The sequence below is a fragment of the Camellia sinensis genome, chromosome 9 (genome assembly GCF_055761805.1).
Source record: "Camellia sinensis isolate YWXY chromosome 9, ASM5576180v1, whole genome shotgun sequence".
In the NCBI taxonomy this organism is placed as follows: domain Eukaryota; kingdom Viridiplantae; phylum Streptophyta; class Magnoliopsida; order Ericales; family Theaceae; genus Camellia; species Camellia sinensis.
This window is the reverse complement of record NC_138969.1, coordinates 158,871,334-158,896,638: the sequence shown is the minus strand read 5'-3', so window position 1 is coordinate 158,896,638 and position 25,305 is coordinate 158,871,334. Positions and strand designations below refer to the sequence as shown.

General features: G+C 33.2%; 1 protein-coding gene across 4 annotated transcripts; it reads right to left on the bottom strand.

Moving 5' to 3' along the window:
• Positions 1 to 4,860: 4,860 nt before the first annotated feature.
• On the bottom strand, positions 4,861 to 19,753 carry LOC114322532 (protein RTF1 homolog). 4 transcript variants are annotated; one of them, XM_028269870.2, is made up of 3 exons: positions 19,599 to 19,753; positions 7,473 to 7,533; positions 4,861 to 7,146 (listed from the first exon to the last, which is right to left on the bottom strand). In XM_028269870.2, the coding sequence occupies exon 3, from the start codon at positions 7,116 to 7,118 to the stop codon at positions 5,145 to 5,147; it is 1,974 nt and encodes a 657-aa protein (XP_028125671.2). In that variant the 5' UTR covers positions 7,119 to 7,146; positions 7,473 to 7,533; positions 19,599 to 19,753; the 3' UTR covers positions 4,861 to 5,144. The 4 variants fall into 4 exon arrangements, with proteins under 4 accessions (XP_028125671.2, XP_028125673.2, XP_028125670.2 ...); XM_028269872.2 differs by having other exon boundaries at positions 4,861 to 7,124; XM_028269869.2 differs by lacking the exon at positions 7,473 to 7,533 and having other exon boundaries at positions 19,599 to 19,748.
• Between the last annotated feature and the right edge of the window lie 5,552 nt (positions 19,754 to 25,305).

Here is a 25,305-nt window from a genome sequence, read left to right as displayed (position 1 = left end):
TTTATTTTGGTTCAAAACCAATATCAAAAGAGAAATTCTACTAAGTTAAACCATTGACCACCTAGTGCGATAACGATAAGTAATTGAACTATTAGTTAATTAAACATTAATCTATTCACAATAGCCACTATTTTCATTAATTAACCATTTCCATTCTATTTGTCTAATCTTTTTCTGATTTTATCAAAAAAAATCAATGTTTGACCCTTATAACAAAATAAATTTTGACTTTTTAATTTTATTAATTTAAATCTTAATCTTTTAATTTGTTTTCAATCTAAACTATTTGTATATTTTCGTTAAGTAAAACTAATGAAAAAACTATACTTTAATTATTAAACTTAATGAAAAATGAAATTTTAGATATTTTATGTATTTACACTGAGTTTAATGGCTAAAAATAATCTATTTTTTTGTCGATTTTACTAATAAGTGAATGATTTAAATTGAAAACAAATCAAAACATTAGAGTTTAAATTGATAAAATTTAAAATTTATTTTATTATAAGGGTCAAATCTTAAAATATTTTTTTTGTAATTATTGTAAAAAATTATATTGCTTTGGGAGAAAATTGAAACAAAAATCGAAACTGCACTGGTCAGTCCCACATTTGAAGTCCAAAATTATTTCAACAAATTACCTAGTATATTAGAATTCGGTGGTGCTACCTGCACTAATAGTATACTAACTAATATACTAACATTAGTTATAATACTATTATTGATCTCACTCAGTATATAAATTACAAATATAAAAAATCTCTTAAATTGTATCATATCATCAATTGGTACACTACTTAATATACTAATTGATGCATATAATATTATTCATTAGAATATATTAATTTAACTAAAGTATTTATATATTTTTTCTTTCATTGATAAATATAAATTGAATCCAACATGAAACAATAATGGCTCAAATAAAAGAGTTTTATATCAATTTTTTCAAACTCCAATGCATGACAGTCTCTGAATATCATAATCCCTTAAAGTATACTTAGGTGAGCTTGTTCCAAAAAAACAAAAAAAAACATACTAGTAGCCCACTTTGATTCTCATGGCCAACCGTTTCACTTCTATTAGTAAAGAAAAAGAAAAGAGTGACAAATTAAAATTTTAATTTAAAAAAAGAAAAAAAAAAAGAAAAGGAGATGATGATGATGATAACGACAATAATAATAATAATAAGAATCTGATTCAGCTAGTGCAAAAGTAGGTTGTCCATGCACTAACATATTCTTTTGGGCCCAATAATTGATACATGATTTGTCACCGACATTTGCGTTTGAATTATTGATTTTATTAAAAATTTAGAAAGCGAAAGCGAAAGGGAAAGGGAAATAAAAAAATATGTATATTATATTTTATTCACGTTATTCTCATTTCTGATTTTTTTTTTTTATATTTAAATTTATAATTTAAATATAACTTTAAATATTTAAACACACAAATAAATAAGTAAATAAAAGTTATTTATAACATAGACATTGAATAATTTCTCTCATCTGAAATATAACATGTGAAATAGATTCATTTTCAGTTGCGCATCCAGCTAGAAAGGTGGTTTTGGATTCAGTTAAACCATTTAAGACTTACTCAATGATCCAAATAGTCCATCTGGTCTCCTACTTAGTACATCATCATATATTGATGGATCAAATTACATTTATCTTTAAAATAATAAATAATTTATTTTTAAAATCATACTTATCATCTATTTTTTTAAAACAAATATAATTTCATTATATAATTATAAATGCACATAACTGTCATCAGCTCATGTCTTGAGATGTTTGATTAAGTCCTATAAGAAGCAAAACCCTCTCGTTTTGTGTTGTTGAGACATTCGCCCAAGGAGAAAGGCAAAGGATGTGTTGTTGAGACATTCGCCCAAGGAGAAAGGCTAAGGAAGAAGTTCCAAATAAGGGTCAAAACATGAGTAACAATATTCCAAAGGTAAAACCACAAGGTTCTTATGAAAATCGAATACAAGAATGCATTGTCACTATATCGATCGCTTTCAATTTTTTATTTTATTATATAAGTCATCTACTTAATAAATTTTATAAAATGAATAGTTAAATAAGCTCAGAAAACTCAATAACGAGCCAGTTTGGTACACCGTTTTACAAGTTAATAGTAGAAGTTACTAGTTTTATCTCTTTTAAGGGGGACAATTGAACAATTGTCCCTCAATGAATGGTGCGGAGTAATACTCTAAATCATCAAATATCCACTTGTCATATGTCCAAACAAAAATCCAAAGTGAATCAGAGGCCCCTCTCTCTCACTCTCTCTTCAATCTTCTTCTAAACCCTACTACATTTCTCTCCCCTCAAACCCATTTTCCCCATTTTTCTCTAGTATTCCATGAATCAACCTATTTCGGTCTTGATTATGATTCCAGTCTCAACCTCAATCATTTTTCAAGGTCTCACAACCTCACTGGTTTGTCCGCACAAACCCCGAATGAGAACAAAATAATAATAATAAAGGATCAAAAACATCATCCAAACAAAACAAATGAGCAGATCAGAATACAACATCAAAGTCCTCCCAACTGGTTACTTGATGCCAAAATCCAACTTTGCCGGAGGCAGCAGCGACAATAAGCTGAAGCCTTCCTGCCAGCGAGCCGGGTGTGTGGGAATGGTAAACAAGTAAAATAGTTCTTCTCTCTTTCGAATCATTTGAATAATACAAGGTTGTATTTGGGACCTAAAATTTGCAGAGATATCAAGTCACAAAAGTGTAGTTTCTATTTCACTCACTTTTTCTTTTTTATTTTCTCTACGAATCCATTCTCAATCCAAAAATCCAAACACAACCTAATAGTCCCAAGCCAACTGGAATAATAACTATTTGCTCAACAAGTAAACTAGTACCTTACCCAAGTAATAATTGAAAAAGACAACCAGCAATTAAAATTAGTGAGCAAGATATCATATTCTATAATTCGAAGTTACACTTATAATAAGAACCTTATCCCAAGTGGTAAAAGGGCTGAGAAGATCAAATTGAGTCCAAGATTTGAATCTTCTCTTATCTATCTTTACTATCCAATCTGATTTTTATGTGCACATAACATTATGACTTTCCTATATCAATGTAACCGAGAAAACACGAGACGATAAGTCAATGCAAGGTGTGGTAAAATACAACTCTAAAGAATGACTGCTGCAAATAATAATGGTTCAATTATCCGAATTATAGACGCTACAAAAGGCTGCAACGATGCTAAAAATGAGTTGATAATGGTGGCATTGTTCTGTATCTTCTTGTGAACGAAAAGCAATTTGGTTTATTATCTCTATACAATTTGACTAAATCCGGGGACAGATACGCATAAATACATATATATAAGTTCATACAATGATGATCATTAAATTGGTGCTTACTGGGACAGACATTCACCAAAACAAAATCAAAGGAATTTATCTCCAAAACAACTTAAAAGTTTTGACGCGACTAGTAAGGCCACAAAACTTCAAACAAAAGAACATATGCGTGTTCTCTGAAACTTAAAACAACACTTGCAAAATAACAAGTTCAAGGTCAACTTAATTTTATTTGAGAGAGAGAGAGAGAGTGTGTGTGTGTTATAACAAGTTACAAAGTCCCCAACAAGAACCCTACCCTTAGATCCCACCACTCCCAATTCAACTCAACTTATTATGACACAACTTAGAATTCTGAGAAGCATGGACGTGCACATGTGACACGACATGAACATGCTGACACGAATGCTAATTTTTAAAAAATACAAGACACGACACATAGGGGACACGCATACAATATATAATTTTATATATTTATTATATGTTATATATATGAATATATCATTCAGAGATAATAAAAAAATACAATATGACACAAATCCCTATAAATTTATATGATTTTTGTTTTATTATTGTATTTTAAGTTGTTTTGTTCATACTTATAATTAGTTTCACGTGTGTCTAATCGATAGATACGTGTGTTTAAGTGATATACACGTATGTCCTCTAAGTGTCCAAAGAGTGCCCGGATTTTTAAAAAATATGATATGTTTTAAAGAGTGTCGGACACGTGTCGGGTAAGTGTCCAAAGAGTATCGATGTCCGACACGAACACGACATAGATACGTTACCTTTTTAGAAGTGTCTGTGCTTCTTAGTCAGAATTTTTACCCTAACAAAATACCTAGGGAGTAGGATAATAGTCCACTTTTTTCTTTCTTAGAAATTATTACTATTTGAACCAAAATTATTCAATCCTCAAAGACATGAACAAATAGTCAGTTGAGATTTATTACAAAACATTGAATAGTTTCTCTCATTTGAAATATAGACTGCCCCAAACATTAGGCTGATTAGGCATCGATAGCCATATATGATCGGATCATATTTGTCTTTTAAAAACTAAAAGACAAATGTAAATTTAAAAATAAACTATTGTCAATTTTTTCAAGAAAGAATGTGATTCGAGATCACCGTAGGTCTGCTGAAAGATTACCCCGTCCTCAGCTTCCAATCAAGTCAGAACAGTGGACCTATCTCACTAGAATTGCAGTCCACCCAACTACTGATATCAGATTAATATAGTTTTTTACATGAATGATCTACTAAAAATGAGAATTAGTTGTGTTCCCTAGTAGCTATGGTTTTTTGTTTTCCCTTTCTCCTCAACTTAATTTTAACTACCCAATCTAATAACATCAATTTTTTTTTTTTGACTTTTTTTTATTTTTATCAGCAACTTATTTTTAACTAAATCAGGACATGATAAGCAAGTAAAATAGCCAACTGAAATAGCCATTAGCTCAACAAGTAAATGATGGCACTGGAACTGACATTCACCAAAACAAATTCACAGGCATTTATCTCCAAAATCAACTTCAAAGTCTTACCAAAACAACATTCATGTTCTCCAAAACTTCAAACTACATTTGAAAGATAACAAGTTTCAGTACAACTTAATTTTCTTCCAAAAAGAAAAAAATATATTATAATAATTTTACAGCTTACAAATTACACAACAACACTACCCTTAAATCCCAGTACTCCCAATTCAAATTTAACTTATTAGGACACTTAACTTATTTTGACACAAAATCAGAATTTCTAACTTAAAAACATACCTGGGGAGTAGCATAACACACTTCAAAGCAGCCCTCTGCGCCTCTTGTAATCGCTAACTGTAAGTGTCAGCACATGTCTCCTTCCGTCATTATCCGGGACCCGGCATCCAACAGTCGCTTCTATCCTCTGCTTTCTCGCCATGAACCCCGCTTGGGCTCCTTGGGGACCACCAAACTTCTGAAGCGTAGCCAAAGAGATCGGTAGCTCAAAATCATGCATCGTATTGGACTCTGTTCCTTGATCCACTGGAGCACTTGTGTCCACCAACTTCCCTGCATCAGCTGCAGCTTCCAAGGCCGCTGCGGTAGCCGCAACACCAGCCTCCACTGTTTTACAATCCACACCTGCCGCTGCAATAGAATCATCATTCACCGCTGCTGCAGCAGCGGCAGCTTCATTTCCTCCACCACTGCCCTTTGAAACATAGTAATTCATTGACCTAGTCCATCGCCTTGAAAACGGATCGTACCCGGCCTCACCGGCTTTCAAACTCGTATTCACGGGTTTTAGTTCCGATGCATTTTTGAAATTCTCAACCCTATTCCTCTTGTTCATTTCAGCCAGCCTTATAGCCTTCGCATCTTTCTCTTGAACTTGCCGGGACGCATCCAATTCCACCAGTCTTGCCTTGATCCTCTCCACCTCTGCCTCGTCGTTCTTGCTTTTCGCCACTTCCATCTCCCTCCTCAACCGATCTTTCTCGGCCGCAACATTTAACGGCCTCCACGTGGCCGATTTCTTCTCCTGCAACATCTGCTTCACAGTGGCAGCTGAGTAGACAAATGTGTTGGTTTTTTGTATGGCCTCTTTCTTCTCAAGCACATCCTGTTTGCTCGGCATCCGACCTCCACTGCGCTCCACCTCTCGAACCCACTGGTCAAACTCCTCCTTGAGAGGAGGGGAGTCCGAAATCATAGCCATCTGCCACCTGGCAGCAGAACTCTCATTGCCCCAAACAACATTCAAATACTTGTGTGTCATTTTGTTATCCAGCCTGTACTGTCGGTCAGGGTCTGTGGCATCAACATTACGAACCATACAGAGCCTGTAGATAGGCCCGGTTCTCGATTTTCCAATTCCAACCCTCACAAAGCATCCCACAATCAACTCATCAAAGAAAGGCTCCATAAACCATTTAGCCAGCTTTGACCGACGGATAGTGATCTCCTTTATATCCTCAAATTTTGGCATTCCTGAACCAGGCGAGGTCTTGTCTTCATCACTGTCAACCATTCCCCCATCCCCTGTTGACTCTTCATCATCACTATGGGAACCACTTTCACTCCGGCTGGAGCTACTTATACTTGCTGCAGTGAAGGCTTTCCTCTTGATCGGTGAAAACCCCCTGCTGCCTGAACCTCCCCTAGTTGCATCCCTCAATTTCCGTTGAGCCTCCGGACCTTGATGCTTTAGTCGTTTTGCTCGCAACTCATTCAGCGCATCATCCTTTGCCGCAGCTCTGTCAGCTGATCTGGCAGAGGAGCGCACACCACGTGAGGACGTACGACGCGGACTCTCTTTCTCTTTTCTAGGTTGGGGCATCTTCTTGTCATTCCGCTTCGATCTCATCTTTTCACGCAATTCTTTATCATCTTTCTTCGATGCACGTTCCGATAATATGAGCTCCCTTTCAAGTTCGGTCATCTCTGCAAGCTTTTGCCTGTCAGCTTCATCCTTGTAAAGATCACTCCCGACAGAGTCATCACCACTGTCACCATCATGATCATAACCAGCATCATCACCTTCTTCCTGGCTGCTCTGATCATCGTCTCTTTCTGCAGGGTCTAGCCTTTTTTTCAAAGGAACTTGAGATGCAGAGGGCTTTCTGTTTGCATAGCCACGATCATCATCTGAGTCATCATCCTTTGAGTCACTTCCATCATCAGAATATGAACCCTTGTGTCGCCGTCTAGATGCTGGAGGTGAATGACGGTTCCTCCCTGCTGTACTGGTTCTTCCGGCTGCCTCCAGAAGCAACTTTTCTAAGTCCGCCATGAATTGCTGCGTAAATTATTTTACCCACCTGAAATAGGTAGCAAATGTTCATTAAGTATTTCAACAATCAACAAAGACTAGAAAAGGGAAGAAAAATGTATACTGCAGCATATTATTTTCCATATTTTCAGAAACAATAAAAAATAACCACAGGCCTGCATTATCAATCCACATGACTTTAGAAGTGCTAAGATTGCAAAGCACCTCTTGATCACATGGGGAAAAAGTAATACCCTACACCTCTGATATAGTCAGGAGACATAAAAATGCATGGCCAAGTTACTTCAGCTTTAGTTTGCAAAGTCCACAAGTCAATGATATAAACATGATGGAGGGTTCATGAAAATAAAGTACCTGACAACAAATAGTTTTTTCTTTTTCTTTTTCTTTTTCCCTTTGAAAATCTTGGTGTTATCTTCAGAAAAAAAAAACAGTATTAAATGGCAAAAATAGATCAGTATTTGCTTTCAATAATCAACAGGTGGCTAAATCAATGTTTCCATGCAACAGCCAGAAATATTGAAAATCTACAAACTATTGGTATAATTCCAATATACAGTGGGGGATACCTCCAGATTCAAAAAATAAATAAAAATGATGGGGTACATACTTCCAGAGGACATTGCAAAGAAAAAATGAAGAAAACATGCACAAATATCTACAGATGTATATAAAAGCCGTAGTTGGTGTATCTTCGGTAAGCCATATGTGAATTTACTACTATACCCATTGCTGTTGCTATTGATTCCAATTATATACCAATCATCAAAACTAGCAAAGCAAATCACTCCACATCTCCTTTTATTTCATTTATATCTTTACAACTATGCAGTATAAAGCATGAAGCATACAATTTTCAAAGAATATGTCGTGTCTGTGTCAGATACATTGGATGGTGTCGGACACCAACACTCATTGGACACTTCCTAATAGGTGTCAGACACACAAGCAAACATATCTTCTTTTTTTCTTTTAAATCCGCTTCAAACACTTGGGAAACACACATGTCCACCACTTAGCACAAATGAAAAACATTATTAACTGGAAAAAATAGATTGGTAAAACCACTATTCAGATCAATGGAAGGAGGAGGAGAACTGTTTTCCATCTTTGAGATCTGTTTCGGTAACTATGCTCTGTGGCAGGTAGTTCTAGAGAAAGATATAGAGGTGAGTGTTTGTATAAATGAAGGGAAGATAAGTGTTATTAAAGTGAGGTGAGGATGAAATAGATATATTAATAAGAAAAATAGGAGAAAACTCGCACAAGCATCAAGCCCCTCTCTGCTTCACTTATGGTTAAATATTTAATTATTATCAATAAATGATATACATATTTTGTATGTATATAACAATGTAGAGCAAACCAAGTAGACGCTTTTTATGGGATAATAGGACAGTATATATCTCTATCTGTCTCATAACCTATGAAGCACGGGTGCGGGTGGGGTGGGGTACAGGTACGGTACAAGTACGCCGATACGGCAAATTTAAAAAATAAAATAAAATACGAGTACGGCTGGGGTACGGCAATTTTTTATTTTATAGCTAAACATCCAACGTACAACTTAAAGTTCACCCCTTTTAGCTATTTTTGTAACTTAACTCCAAAGAGGAGCATTTTCATCCCCAGTTTGATCAGTGTCAATAGAAAGGGCACTTGCAGTTGAACCTATACTTCCTGATGAACTCATATTCCTATAATATAACCATTAACAAAATAATTTGTGGATTATTTCACTTCATTTGAGTATATAACTTTTCAAATATGTAACAATTTTTTTATTGTCTACTACATACAATCTACAACAGTAAGAAGAAAGCAAAGTTAAATAACAGAGGGCCATTTTGCATTACCCCTTTTTTTCTTTTTTCTTTTTTCTTTTTTTGAAGATTATTACAGAGAAGGCTCTAGAGACTTGCAAGTGGCATGAAATTCCAGTGGTTGTGGAGAAATATATATATATATATATCAGGAAAAATAAAATGAAGGAGAGTTCAAGAAAAAGGAAGAAGAAGAAGGATCAAAGAAAGAGAAAATTAAAAAGGAAAGAAACGAATCAAAAAACGAAGGGGGGGGGAGAAAAAAAGAAAAGAAAAGAAAAGAGGACAGAACAGATCAAAAATCTGGAGAAAAAAAAAATGAAATAAAGAGGAAGAAGAATCGAAGAAAAACGATGGGAAAAAAAAGGCCTCTTCGTTCTTTGTTTACTGCGAAGAAGAGAACAAAAATCTGGAGAAAAAAAAATGTAAGAAAGAGGAAGAAGAATCGAAGACGAAGAGGAGGAAGAATCGAAGATAAACTTATCGGAATCAGCACATTCGAAGGAGTTTCTGTATTTCTGCGAAGGAGATGATCGAATGAAGTAGAAATCAAAAATCGAATGAGACCAGCACCGTTTCTCTATATTTCTACGAAAGAGATGAGATGATCGAATGAAACTAGGAACCCTAGGTTTAATTTGTTTCAAGTTTTATTTATTACAAAAGAACCCCAAATTTACATAATTTTTTAAAATAGACAAACAATTTTGCTCCAATACCCTTTAAATTGTAGAAAATCTCATTTTTTATCTCGGAGTACTCAAAAACGTACCCATCACGTACCCATCATTATACTGATCGTATACCACGTATCTGGTGCGTTTTTGGCATACTCGGTACGTGTGCAATCGTACCGATATGCGTACCCGCACCCGGTATATACTCGGTACTTGTATAGTAACATTTTTAGAATATCTGTGCTTCATAGCTCATAACTGAAGAAAGCAACAATTTAGAGAGACAAAACATAAATTAGAGCAATAGAGAAACTTAAAGATGTGTCATTACTTTGTTTTAACAATTGACAATCCATATCGAAGAATTATAGCATGTTTTCCAATATAGTAGCTTTAGCAACTTTTTAAATTTTCAAATTACTTGCTTTTCTCTACTAGAGATTGACATCATGGAAATGTTTTTTTTCCACTAGCTTGAATTTTCAACATGTGTTGTAAGCCTATAACTAGCTTCCGATTTATTTATGTATTTATTTTTTATCAGCCAATAACTCACTTCCGAGTTATGTTCCAGTGCTTATCTTTAGAATATGTGTATGCTCATTTTGTGTACACTTGCAACTCATTTTGTGTTTCATGCATCACCTTATTAAGGTTAGAGAAATTTAAAATGTTGAAGCATCATGATAACACACACACACACACACACAAAAAAAGGGAAAATTACATGGAAAAAAAATCTCTAAGGTTTGACATTTGTAACCAAATAAACTGAGTTTAATTTTGTCAATTTAAACCCTAAACTTTTGATTTGTTTTCAATCTTAACCATCTGTCTATTCCGTTAAGTAAAACTGATGGCCATAGATTTTACTTAGTACAAATCGGTTGATGGTTTAGATTGAAAACAAAGCAAAAGATTAGGGTTTAAATTGAAAAAATTTAAAATTTGTTTTGTTAAAGGGTCAAACTCTAAGGGGTTTTTTTTTTTTTTTTTTTTTTTTTTTTTGTAATTTCCCCAAAAAATAATAATTTTACATGCATACAGTACATGTTTAAAAAATTGACAAAAAAGTAGTATGAAAACGCTGATACTTTCGTATATGCATGATATGTTGTTCCAACAAATTTTACTTCACATTTATCAAGTGCTTATTTATTATTGACATTTATGCATGTGCTCGACTATATTATCTAATAAAAAAAATAAAGGTTTCATCTTTTTGTCTTTGGTCCCAACATGGTAAGCCTTCAAGATTATTTGATGGTACCAATGAAAACTAGCAATTTTTAGATTTTTTGTACCAAGCATGATTTCCTACCTCATTTAACTGATGGTCTAAACTTTCATAGACTTAATGGCCATGAAATTTTTTTAAAAATTAGCAATAATGATAATAAAACAATGTCCAAATAAAAAACCCTCCTTGTGTTCTTAACTTTAAGGCTATGTTTTGATGGCACAAATCAAAGAAAATTAATACAATCACATTACACTAATCCCATTGCTAGTAATAAGATTCCTATACCAATGCAATTCAAACAGTTGTTTTTATTAGTTCATAAAATTTTAAATATCATGGGCACATCAGAGTTTTGGAGGGTCTCATTTTGAAAGTGAATTTCAGAAAAGCATATAATCATGTTGATTGGCAATTTTTAGATTTTGTAATGCAAAGAAAGGGATTTGGGGACAGATGAAGACAATGGATTCAAGGGTGCTTGTTGACTTGTAATATGTTAGGCATTGTTAACCGAAAGGCATGGAATACCTTTACTTTGTGTTTGGTTGAAGGATTTGAGCAGGAATTTGAAAAGGAAAAAAGAAAAATGTAGGTGAAATATGAACAAAATATAACTACATTTCACACACATTTTTCCTTTTCCTTTCCAAATCTCTTCCCAAATCTATGGACCAAACATAGCCTTAGGGCATCTAGAGGGACAAGACAAGGTGACCCATTATATCTTCTCTTTATCTTGGTAGCGGATCTGTTGGGGAGGCTAATTGATAAGCAAGGAAGGCTAAATTAGTTGATGGGTTTGTTATCGGAGGTGCTTGTCCAGTGAGAGTTTTCCATTGAAGTATTTAGGTCTTCCGTTAAGAGATAATCATAAGATTGTCTTTTGGGGCTCCAGTGTTAGAAAAATTGGTACAAGGAGCGGTAGAAGAGAGCATTGTTATCTAGAGAGGGGAGAGATACCTTGGCATAGTCTATGTTGAGTAGAATTCCCATATACTATTTGTCTTTATTTAAGATTCCGGTTGGGGTTGCAAATAATATTGAAAAAAATGTTGAGGGATTTTCTTTGGAAAGGTCAAAAGGAGGGGAAGAAGGATCACATAGGTTGTATTTGGTTAGGGGATTTGAGGAAAGATTTGGAAAGGGAAAAGATGTGTGAAACTAGGTGAAATGTAAATATATTTTATTCACATTTCATCTCTTTTTTCCTTTTCCTTTCCCTTTCCAAATCTCTTCTCAAATCTCCCAACCAAACACTGCCGTACTAAAATGGGAGGTAGTTTCTCTCCCCAAGGAGAAGGGAGGTCTAGCCATTGGCAACATTGTGGCTAGGAACATTGCTCTTCTTGGAAAATGGTTAGGGAGATTTACCATTGAGTGTGATTTAATATAGCATTCCATAATTAAACGTAAAATATGGGATGCAAGTTAATGGCAAAGATACTCTTGTGGTCATGGTTAGTAAGGGTATTTGTCAATCTCCATGACAATTTGTTTCTCGAATGCTTCTACTTCTGTCTAGATTTCTTTCTTTGAAAACAAGTAACAGAGAAAATGTTCATTTTTTGGAGGATGTTTAGGTGGGTGATTCTTCTTTTGATGTGGTATTCCCACATTTATACTTAGTGGCTCCTTTGCATAATGCTTCCATTGCTACTTTAGCTTATTCTAGCTTGGCACTGATTTCATGGAATTTCAATTTGATTAGAAATATTAATGATAGGGAAACTCTTGAGTTGGCATGTTTTGTTGCCTTTGCTTAATGGCTTTTCATTGTCTCAAAATGCATATCATAAGTGGATTTGGTTCATTCAATTTTTTGTTTTGGCATCTTTTCATACAAGTCATTTGATAAAATCACTGATAAGCCCAACGTTCCTTCTATTCACACACCAAAAAAAAAAAAATTGGAAAGTAGCAGTGCCTTTGGCTTATGAAAGAACCATGACTAATGATACCTTTCAAAAAAGGAAGCATAATTGGTATCGTTGTCCTCAATCGTGTATCATGTGTCGGAGTGAGGAATCTTTGGAGCACTAATTCTTGCATTGTCACGTGGTACTGAATCTTTTGCATCGGCTCTTGGATTTGGTTGATACACTTAGTGTGGTACCGATCAATTGTGTACATTTGATTTTAATTGATTTATGAGGCTTTGGAGGTAAAAAGAAAGCAAAAGTGTTGTGATATTGCGTTGTACTCTTAATCCTCTAGGTTATTTGGTTAGAAAGTAATGCAAGGATCTTTGAGGACAAGTTTGATGACATAAAATAAAATCATTGTGGGATAGAGTGTGTTTTACTTGGAATTGTTTTGGGCTTACATTTTGCCTGCATTTTAAGGGATTACGTGCTTTTAATCTATATAGATTGGAGAACTATATTTGTGAGGTATGAGTTGTTTCTTTGTTCGGCTTGGTGTTGTTTTTTTCTTCATTTGAAAGACTCCTTGTCCTCATTATGCACTTCTTTTTTATCTTTAATAATATTCCTTTTGTTGTCGATCAAAAATAAATAAATAACTCACATCTCTACAAGAATGTGAAATTCCCATGGGGCTATAGGAATGAAACTCCCAGTTATTGTGGTAATCTCATTCTGTATTCAGAGGCAATTGAGAATCACATTCCATGTCGTGATGCTCTAAGAAGACGAAAGGGATACCTGGAATGAAATTCCATCCTGCCTCTCCATTCATGTCATCCAAACATAGCCTAAATGGACTATATATAATAACCAACAACCTAGTAACACAATATCATGAGGTGAATGTAGAAAGAAGGTTAAAGATAACAGTGCCATAACAACACAATCACTATATCTATATTATTTTCTCAAATCTTATGTGCAAAAACTTGGATTTGCATTAACTAAATAAATTTGGTAAGTTTTCCGTCAAAACAGAATCAACTCATATTCAACTAACTCCAAGGGAATGACCGAGTTGTAAAGACCTGGGAATAAGATCCAAGGTCTCAAGTTCGAATCTCCCAAAGGGCCACTAAAGGTTTGCCTTGTCATTAACTCTAGGGCCTCCACGGATTAGTTTTCGACTATCCAAATATGAAGTAACTCGAGCCCAATTTGGCTAGGCTATGTGGGAGATACCTTGGGTTATAACATAAAAAACTCATATTCAACTTATAGACATGATCTCCATCTTCCAATAAAAATGAACATCTTACGGAATTCATTTATAACATAAAAATAATGTGGATTTAGAAATGTTAATCCCTTTTCCTATATACTTTTTTATTTTAGTAATTCTAAAAAAAAAATATATAGAGAGGTTTCAACATTTTGTCTTTAATCAACCACAAAACGAAATGGTCATTTTTGCATATGAAAGAAATCCACTCAATTCATTAACAAAACAAGCAACAAATCAAAATAATGGATTCCTCCACAACTTGGCAAGGCTGCACGATTGTTTGATGGTATCAATGAAAACTAACAATTTTGGATTTTTTATAACAACCAAGTCTAATGCATTTAATTGTCGGTCTACACTTTTCACATACTCAATGCCATCGCTAGGCCATCAAAAAGAGCTAAAAAAGTAACAATACTGGTAATAAAATTCCTATGCCAATGTAATTCAAGCATTTGATTTAGTTGGGAAGAAAAAAAATTTAAATATTGTGGGCCTATCTACCCTTTTTTACTCTAAACGAACGTAAGATTTCCAAGGGAGTTATAGGAATAAAATTCCCACTTAGTGGTAAAGTCATTATGCCTTCAGAAGGTAACTAAGAATCACATTCCATCTCTTGACGCTCTCAAACAACGGAATGAGGGAGATTTGGAATGAGATTCACACCTAGCCTCTCCATTCTTGCCATCCAAATCGATTTGGAATGAGATTCCCACCTAGCCTCTCCATTCTTGCCATCCAAATCTCATTTTGTTTTGAAGGGATACCGGCAATAACGCACCGTTGTAGCAAGCAACGGGTAGCATTAATGTCTAATTCTCTCTTGATTAATTTTGTAGCTTGTATTTTATGATCTCGAATATACCAGGCTATTTCGCCCAATTTTTGAACATATATGGGGCATTCCAGCTACCGATTGGTGAAAAAAAAAAAAAGAACGAGTAGAAAACAAAATGAAAAGGCTTCAAAGACACCAATAAAATTCAGAACTCCAAATTGATGAAGTCGCTCCCTAGCTTCAAACAATCGTACTTAAATCTTTTCATCAGTTTCAAACGAATGAGTTTCGACAGATCAGTGAAGTTAGATGACCTCCGACTTCAAACAATGACACTTCATCTTTTCACGACTTCAAACTACTGAATTTTGATGGATTAGTAAATTCTTTAACAACGAAACTCATCTTTTCTCTTGCTTTAGACGACCAAGTTCCGACTATGACAACCTGATGCTTCTAACTATCAAGTCCACAAACCATGTGTTGTCTTTCAAGATCTTTTGTGAGAAGTAAACATGTTTTCATTTTCTTACGGATGATTGTTGCCAGTCACCCTCTTCCCAATAAGTGAGAAACGTTTACCGGGGTGTTCACGAGCCGGGTCAAGACAGGTTTTCCTTTGGCCCGTCACCAATAAAATCTAGAACTCCAAATTGATGAAGTCGCTCCCTAACTTCAAACAATGGCACTTAAATCTTTTCACTAGTTTCAAACGAATGAGTTTCGATAGATCGGTGAAGTCAGATGACCTCTACCTTCAAACAATGGCACTTCATCTTTTCACGACTTCAAACTACAAAATTTTAATGGATTGGTAAATTCTTTAACAAATGGAACTCATCTTTTCTCCGGCTTCAGAAGACCAAATTCCGACTATGACAACCTAATGTTTCTAACTTTGAAGTTCACAAACCATGTGTTATCTTTCAAGATCTTTTGTGAGAAGTAAACATGTTTTCATTTTCTTACTAATGATTGTCGCCAATCACCCTATTCCCAATAAGTGAGAACCATTTATCGGGGTGTTCACGAGTCAGGTCAAGTCGGGTTTTGCTTTGGCCCGTCACCCAAACTAAATTTTTCAAAATGGAAATTTCATCAACCGATTCCAATCATACAACCGTTTGAAACTATACTATTGAAAACCAATTTTGGCAATCAAACTTCAATTGAGTACAATTGGGCAAAGCTGGTGAGCTTGCCTTTCTTTCCAAACCCAAATCTATACATATTTGTGCAAATATAAAGATTTGAAAGACAAAAAACAAAGAAAACCATATTTATGTATATAATATGTATAGATCTGAGGAGTTAGGGGGGGGGAAAAACAAAGAAAATCATACAAATGCAGATCTAAGAGTCTTCAAAGAAGAAGAAAAAAAAAAGATCATATCAATTTCAGAATCTCCCTGTCAAATGGCTTGTTCTCCCAGGTCGGAATAGGTCGGTCAATTCCTTCCCTTAAAACTGTACTTGAGAGTTTCCTACCTCATACGGCTCAGCCATCAATTATTTTGGAGATTTGTAATTCTTCTATTTTATTGGATGGAATTTCAATGAATTAGATCTCTAAGAACCGCAAAGTCCTAGCTTTCAATACAAAATAAATCATTGAAAGCTCGAATTTCTAGCCCATCCTGTTTTGGTCGAACATCGAATACAAATATGAGAGAGTTGAAAAACAAAAACAAAAAAAAGGAAACCATATAGCTACATATACAGATTTGAGAGTCTTTAACCAACAAAACCAAGAACAAACACAATTGTCCATCATCATCTTCATCACTATGTCACCAATCCTCATCTTCAGCTTTGTCATTTTGCCGCCAATCTTACTTTGCAGTCTGCCGATCTTCAACTTTAGGGTTTCGAAAAAAGGGTAAGAAAGAGGGGTTTCAAAGGTGTAGATTGAACTTTGAAGATGAGGGACGGCTTTGAGATATTGAGATAAGAGAAATGATGGCTTAGGTTCAGATCATGGTGAGAATGAAGAAAAGTAAGAGAGCTTGATACAGAGTCGAAAATGAAAGACTGCCATGATTGAGTTGATAGAGAGATAAGGATGAAAATCCACTAAGCAAATGAAATGGTGACTTATGTATTTCTTTTTTTTATCTTTTAAATATTAGTTCATCATTTTGGTTTAAAAGGATTCTTCATGCCTCACTTGCCAGACGGCCAGGATCCAAAACTTTTATGACAAACCAAACTGTTGCCAACAATTTCTACTCACGAAACCATCCAAAAGCAACTTGGGTCGAGCGGGTCAAACAAGTTGATCAGGTTAATCAATTATTTGAACACTCGTAAGATAAATCAATAACTTGATTTATTTATTTGGATATATCAAGTATGCAGTGCAGGTCACCCAAGGAAATGCTTCGATGTATTTATTGTCGAGATTTTGATGCTTTAATTTATTTATCTAATACTTACTTATTTTGACATGCTTTGACATATTTATTAATGAATTGTACACAAAAATTAAAATATTTGATATGTCAAATTCTACTAGTATGTAAATATTTTTAAACTACAATATTTATAATGATATCCGAAAAAACACTATTACCAGTACCAACAATAAAAATATTACCCATGACTGGTATGAGATCAAAACATTGATCCAAACATAACCTACATTAGGTGTGTTCACAGATCAACTCAGGTCAGACTTATCATATACCCACGACCTGAACCAATCATATTGGGCAGAAGATGAAAACATCCAATTTCAATAGACTAGGTGCTTGAAACCGGACAGTTTCCAGTTGAATCATTTTCGATCAGAATGTTGAAATCGACCACTCCATAACGTTAAGAGTTTAACCCAAAAATTATGACAATTTATAATCCCAAAACTTAAAACAAAGATTATGGGGAAAGGGGAAGCATGAGAGATTGATTTTAAAGAGAAGGAGCTTTGGGTGAGAGTGAGAGGGAGGGGGAGGGGTGAGAGAACAGAGAGGGAGGAGGGAGGTTTGTGACTGAGACGCGACGAGATGGCAAAGCAATCTCCAAAGATGACAACGAAGGCGACATGATCTCCAATGGCAAAGGCAAAACGGTAATGAGAAGCAGTAGCAATGGTGAAGGTGAAGGTGAAGACGAAGGCGAGGGCGAAGCAGCAAGAAGTAGCGGTGATAGTTAAGCCCTTGTCGAAGTAAGGTTCTTTCTTGTTTCTATCACAAACAATCTTCAACAAAATGAAAGTTTTAGATTGAGTTTCGAAATGAAAAGAAGTGTAACTATGATGTGGTGCAAATAAAAAGTTGGAATTGTAATTATGATGGTGAAGTCGAAAAAGTTGAATAACATGGAAGAAGTGTAATGATATCTTGGGTTACTCAAAAAAGTTTTTTTTTTGTGGATAAATAAGCACTCAAAAAAGAAAATATGATTGCAATGTTTTTTTGTCAAGACGATAAGATTGCAATATCTTTAGCTAATAAAAAGAAGACACTTGACAAGAGAGCTCTCCTCTTTAATATATTGGTCAAGTTGGGACAAACAATTTTGGAGTTCTTAATCCGATACACGGCAGCAAAATCAAAAAAAATCAGTGATCTTAACTTGTGGTTGACCAAAACTGTTGTCGAAACCATCCATGGGTCGTTAGCCCAGGTCGGGTCAGGCAGGTTGGTCATATCAGCTGGATATTTAAACAGCCCTAGCCTAAATGGACTATATAACAACCAACAACCAGGTAACACTATGCAATGAAAGTAGAAAGTTGGATAAGGATAACGGTGCCATAAAAACTCAATCACTATATTATTTTCTAAGATCTCATTTGCAAAAAATTGGATTTGCATAAAATAAACAAATCTGACAAGTTTTTCAACAAGAAACAATCAACTCATATTCAACTTTATAGACATGATCTCCATCTTCTGATGGGAATGAACATCTTGCACAACATAAAATCCACTTGAATAATGTAACATTCCCACATAATCCAAGTAAAAAAAATTGCAAAGGTACCAAAGCATCATCCAAACAAAATTTTCACAATATTGATATGGTTAGTATTTATAGTGTCGAAATACTCACATTTATCTCTGTAATTTAAAATAAAGAAAATAATATTTTTAGCAAATTTGAAGAATAAAGAAGGATCCTAAGACGAATCAAACAATCTCACGTTTAATTGCAGACACAGAGTTCATATGTAAGTGCATCTCCAATCATTCACCAATTCTTTCATCAAATTAAAATTTGACTAATATAGAGCTGAAAGTGAGCTCCGGCAAAATTTTCACCAAATCAAGGATGAACCAAATCCTTCACCAAATTTCCAACAATCATATTTTTAGTCAAATTTGATGAAATTTTAAAAACAATAAGGATTGGAGATGATTTTCTTTCATCAAAAATGGTTAAAGCATGTTTTTAGGATAATTTTGAAATTTTCAAAAAGATTTGATGAAAAGAAAAAAAAAAAAAAAAAAAAGAATTGAAGTGTTCCATATCAGATCAAGCATTTAACCAAATTTTCACTAAAATTTGATAAATAAATATATAAACAGAAGAGAGAGAGAGAGAGAGAGAGAGAGGGGATCGCAGATGCTCTAAGACAAACAAAATAAAATAAAAACTCAGGTTGAATTGAACAAAGTTCACATTTAAAACCGCAAAACTAATCAAAAACCCTAATTTCACACTGACTTACATGAAATTCTTCAAAATTCCTCCAAATTAACATACACAACACATAAATGTACAAAATTAAGACAATCCCCAAATTTATATATATATATATATATATAAACTAGAAATCAAATTTAAACAAAATAAAAATCGTACCTTTAACGAGAAAGAATGGGTGTGTGAAGCAAGATCAGCGTCGTCGGAAAAGATCGACCATGAAAGCCTTCGATGTTGTTAGAGCGAGAAGATCATCGAAATCGAAGAGAGAGAGAGAGAGACCTTGATGGTCGTTTGTAACACCAACGCCTTGTTTGGTTTGTATTTGACAAACGTGTTTTAAGATAAAAAATACGAAAATTTGTTTGGTCAAATACATGTTTTTTTGAGATAAAAAGTACGAAAATTTGTTTGGTTTGATTTTTTTTCAAAAGATGTTTTGAAAAATTATTTTGAGAGAAAGTTTTGAAAAAAGTGATTGATTTGATGTGTATGAGAGAGAGATTTGTTTGAAAAATTTGTAAACCAAACAAGTTTTAGAAAAAAAAATTTGAAAAATTTGTTTGGTTTAATTACTTTTAAAAACTTATTTGTAGAGAATTTTTCTCAAATTTTTTTGAGAAACACAAACCAAACAAGGCCCAAGTATCTAGAGTTTTTTTTTAACTAAATTTCTTAAAGTGGTCTGTTGTATGGAGTTGTTTGGGAGATTCTAAATAAGTGTATTTTTTTTATTTTTTATAGAAAGATGTGTAGAGAAGTAGAGAGGAGATGTTGATTGATGTAACTTTAAAAAGATAAAAAGTATGGACTTATTTAGTCTTTCCAAACAAGGCTTTGATAAAGTTTCTTAAAGCGGTGTGTTATATGGGTGAGATTTAATGTTAAAAAATTGATGTGATTTGTCACTAAATCTCAACTATACAACACATCACTCCAGGAAAATTTAGAAAAAAAAAAAAAAAAAAAAAACTCTAATTTCCCGAATTATTTAGGAGGATCAAAAACAAATTACCTTGCTTGTTTTCACTTTTCAAAAAATATTTTTAAGAAAATTTTATTTTCTTATTTTTTGTGTTTTTTTATTTTTACTAAATTTTTTTAATATTTTAAACAATTTTTTTACTTTTTAGACACATTTAACATAAATACACCTAAAAAGTAAAAAATTTATAAAAAAAAATCTTTTAAAAATTCACTAAATGCCAAAAATATAAAAAAAAAATACAAGAATTCAGTACATTTTTTATATTTTTATGTATTTATTAATTTTTTAAAATATTTTTTAAAAAAAATTTTACTTTTTAGATATATCTAAGTAAGGTGCATCTAAAAAAGTAAAAAAAAAATGTTTAAAATTTAAAATATATTCACTAAAAACAAAAAAATAAGAAAACTAAAAAAAGTCAATTTTTAAAAAATTTAATTCAGAAAACTCAAACCAAACACACTGATTATATTTTTTATACTTTATATAAAAATATGTAAAGTGTGTAGAGTAAGAGAGAGTAATGTGCAAGAGAGAAATATAATGTGATTTAAATAAAAAAAATGATATAATTTAAATAAAATTAAAAAAATATACGTCACAGTAGCACATGTGAAAAAAAAGTTAGTCAAATTATAAAACATGTCGATAACTATTATAAATTAATAAAATATTTTTATTTAATTAAAATTTTATTTTATTTTTATGGTGATTTTATTTTATAGGGATAAGAAGGATTTTGATTGTCTCTGGTTAAAAGATAAATTAAATTAGACAATTGAAAGTTAAATTAAACCAAACAATTGAGATCTCTGATCAGTAAGAATCATTAAATGAAAGATTTTTACTGGTAAAAATTTATAAAAATATGGTCTAATTGAATTTTTCAAAAACTCTTACTATAAAAGTCTTCTATTTAATGACTCCAACAATGATTTATCCTACTAAAAACATCTCCACTAATATCACTAATGCATTAAAAAAGTAAAAAAAAAAATAAATAAATACAACTCCAAGACCAAAATATCACATCATTCATGGCGGGACCCACTGCCACCTAATTAGTGGGAGCACTAATTAGTGCTCCCAAGCATTTTTCTTAATGACTCTTACTAGTTAGAGTCATTTGTTTAATAATTCAATTATCTGATCCAGTTGAAATTTCAACAGAAGATAAACCATTCTCTAAAATTAATTATCTATAGCATTTTTTTTATATTTATTTTCTACAATGGTTATGTATTTGTCTTTATCTTTTATTATATATCATATTTCATTTATAATTTATAATTAATTATTTTTTAGTTTTCACTATTTTTTTATAACTTGATTAATGTATTATTTTATTCTATTATTATTTGTAATGAAATGTTATTATTTAAATTATTTATTTTTTCTTTCTTCAATATATCTAATACTCTTAATTTTATTGTCAAGACTAAAAAAATCAGACTCTAATACTAATTAACGAAATAAAATAATTTTGAAGGGAAAAATAAAATTTTAAGATTTTCTTGTAATAAAAACTTAATTAATTAGGTGGTGTCTTTTATTAACTTATAACACTTATGGACATATATTTTATTTTTATAGTTTTTACAAAGACTAAATAGGTTTCAATTAAACAATAAACTTTAAACATTATAGAGAGACTTAATAGATTTAATCAATAATTTAGAAATTAAATAGATTATGATTTTTATACTTTAGAATTTAGTAGACTCAATCGATATTTCCTGAGTAGAGTAGACAATTAGGTAATAGTTTAGAATTATAAAGTGTAATAAATCCAAAAAAATATATAAATTATTTGTAGCTTGAATTTTAGCCCCTCGAATGACCCGAATATGTTGGCACCCTCCCTCTCCATTTTGGACTCACGCAGATAGACCTTTTCTCTCTCTTCTCTCTTAGACTCAAACATTCTACTCTCTCTCTCTCTCTCCTCTTTTTTAAAACTCTCTCGTTACTACAAGTAGACTACGCCGAGTACTTGCTAAAGGCATGAAAAAAATTGAGGACTTCGTCAGAAGACGACGAGGAGGACTTCGCCGAGTTATTAGGCCAGACAGTGAGTTCACCGAGTTGCATGTCGATAACGGAGTTAATGAGGTTTTCAAAAAATGACATCGGTGGTCGAGCTAGGGAAGGAATAGCTATGGTTGGTTTGATAAAAGTTGGACCGGATGGTTCATATAGACCAGCCCAGAGATCTCTAAATCTTGGTAGAAGAGAGAGAAGATGGACTGTAGAAAGGTCGTGTTGTAAGAAAACAACTTGAATTGGAGTAAGAATCTTGAAGAGAAACCATTGTTGAAACTACAAGCAAAGCACAAAGAACAAAGCTTGATGGGTATACAACTATATGTGAAGAGAGAGACTAGGTTCAAGAAACTTTCATGGTGAGAGTGAAAACAAAGAATGATCAAAATTGAATTTTGATTATGTCACGACCCAAACCCGCCCTTACAAGTTTAGCATCGTAACTAGCCAATAATCCATGATTACCAAAGGCCTGCTTAACGATAATGAAAATAATACAATAAAAAGGGATTGGCGAAAGCCAATCAGTAATAGGAAATATCGTCCAATGAGCTGTGAAGACTGAAAACAAACTTCCATATACTTAGTCATATATTCACAAACACTTAAGTCCACAATTCACTTATATACAAAAGCAAAATCCAAAAGCAAAACCTAAGTTAGGGAATTAAATCTCATTACCAAAATAGTAGTAACAAACCCTTAATACAACCTCAGAGGGGTAAACTAAACCTCTTAATTAGCCTTGACACGTGTTAGAACCTCGCGGTGAAGCACAGTAGTTGGCTTAACAAAACAGGGTTTGGGTCTATGCCACTAAGCCCGATCCAATGCTCGATCACCTACATACATATAATAAGCAGTGAGCTAGAGCCCAGTGAATAATCCCAATATAAGGGGTTAGATGAATGAGATTCACAACTTATATAAGCAAAACAATGTTCAAAATATTTTCCGGATACTTGTACTAATGAATTAAGTTCCATAAACCTTCAGTAAACTTTCCAAAGTTCAACACATAGCGCAATATGTTGTCAAAAGCGTTACTAGACCTTTAGCAAAATACTATATAAAACGTTCATAACGAAACGAAGTATTTATCAAACTTATACATTCAAAAGTCATAAAGTTCTTCATACCATTCAGTGTCACTTTCATTTTGTGATATGATCCAATAGTTGGTTAGCAAATTAGCAGAACGTCCACAATGGATCAAGAACATAGGCATAACGATGCAATGTATCGATATATACATAGCGATTGCAACGGGTCGACATAGACATAACGATCACTATGGATCGACATAAACATAACGAAAATTTCTGAAAATCAAGCACATGTTCATGGTGTCACGTTTGATGATCAATAGGGAATCTCATTCATTAGTATCAAACATAATTTCTCAGAAAACTTGTCATTTCATATCCACTTCGAACTTCCATAGCTTAATTTAACATTTCGGAAATAAAATTACTTCTCATATCAGACATTAGGTAAATAAAACATATATTTCACAATTTAGCATTTTCAATACCATGAATACGAAAATATTCTTTACAATGACATTGCTCACCATGTTTGGCCGGATGGTACTCTTCGTGCAAGCGACCTACACAACCATAATAATTACATTCACTTCTTAATCAATTCTATTCAGTCTAATTGTTTACTTATTTGATTTCTCTTCGATTTCACTCGTTTGGTTCTAACTTCTCATTCGTTCATTCATTCCAATGCACTCATGTAATGCAAATGTACGTGAAGAATACTTTAAAATCGTGCAAGAAGAAGGCCTGGACGGTAGAAAATGGAGCAAAACTGAAACTGAGATGTGCCCTGAAACTGCACGCACATGCGAATCGAAGAGTCTGTCACCTTCCTTTGCTCTGTTTTCCGCACGTGCAGTTTTACTTCAAAACCAGTCCGAAATCTACTTCAAGTTTTAGAGCTGAATTTTACAACTTTAAACTTGATTTTCATGCATCACACTTTCAAAAACCTCTTAAAAACAACGTAAGTTTGGATTCTCAACAACAAATACAAAATAATCCAAAATCACCAAGCTCAAATACTCAATTAGAAGATCAAAGCTTGGAATCATAATTCTAAAATCAAGTTAAAATTAAGAACATGTGATTACAAGCTTTAACCTCCAAATTCATAAAATAATGTCTTTAAATCTTTTTGAAGTCATGAAACCATGTAAGAAATCATGTATATATACAAGACCATGCCATGCATGTTGAGTTTTGAGAATCAAATCAACTAATGTTTCATCTTTATGATCATATATTCTCAACTCCAATTTCATTCTAAGAATTGAATGTATAATCATAAAACTTGAAATATTGATTCACATCTCAACTCCCATGGAGTTTTTCTTCAATTTGAAAATCTATGCAATAAAATGAATGTATGATCATGCATGTTCAAGAATTATGCCATGCATATATTAAGTTTCCATTTATATCAACAAATCTTACAATTAAGCTTATGATCTTCTTAAACACTCTTGAATTTCTTATGTTGTGAGTACATTACTTCAAATTCATAAGATTGGAGAGAAGAATTCTCACCTAGAGTGAATAATTTGTGAAGATTTGAATTTATCCTCAATTATTCGAGGTTTCTCCTTCAATTTCTTCTTCTCCTTGTTTTTTTGATGAACTCACTCTGTTGAAGTCTTTCCTTCCTCTCTCTCTACATGTACAACCCAAGAGCTCCAAAAATGACCCCCAATAATACACCCATCTTCCTATTCAAGTGTTGAGTAGGATATTTCTAATTTTTATTTTATTCACTAATTAATTTGTCTAAGGCTTTAATTAATTCATA

What these genes read in the sequence shown, in the direction of transcription:
- LOC114322532 (XM_028269870.2), bottom strand. Translation starts at nt 7,118, where the DNA reads ATGGCGGACTTAGAAAAGTTGCTTCTGGAGGCAGCCGGAAGAACCAGT.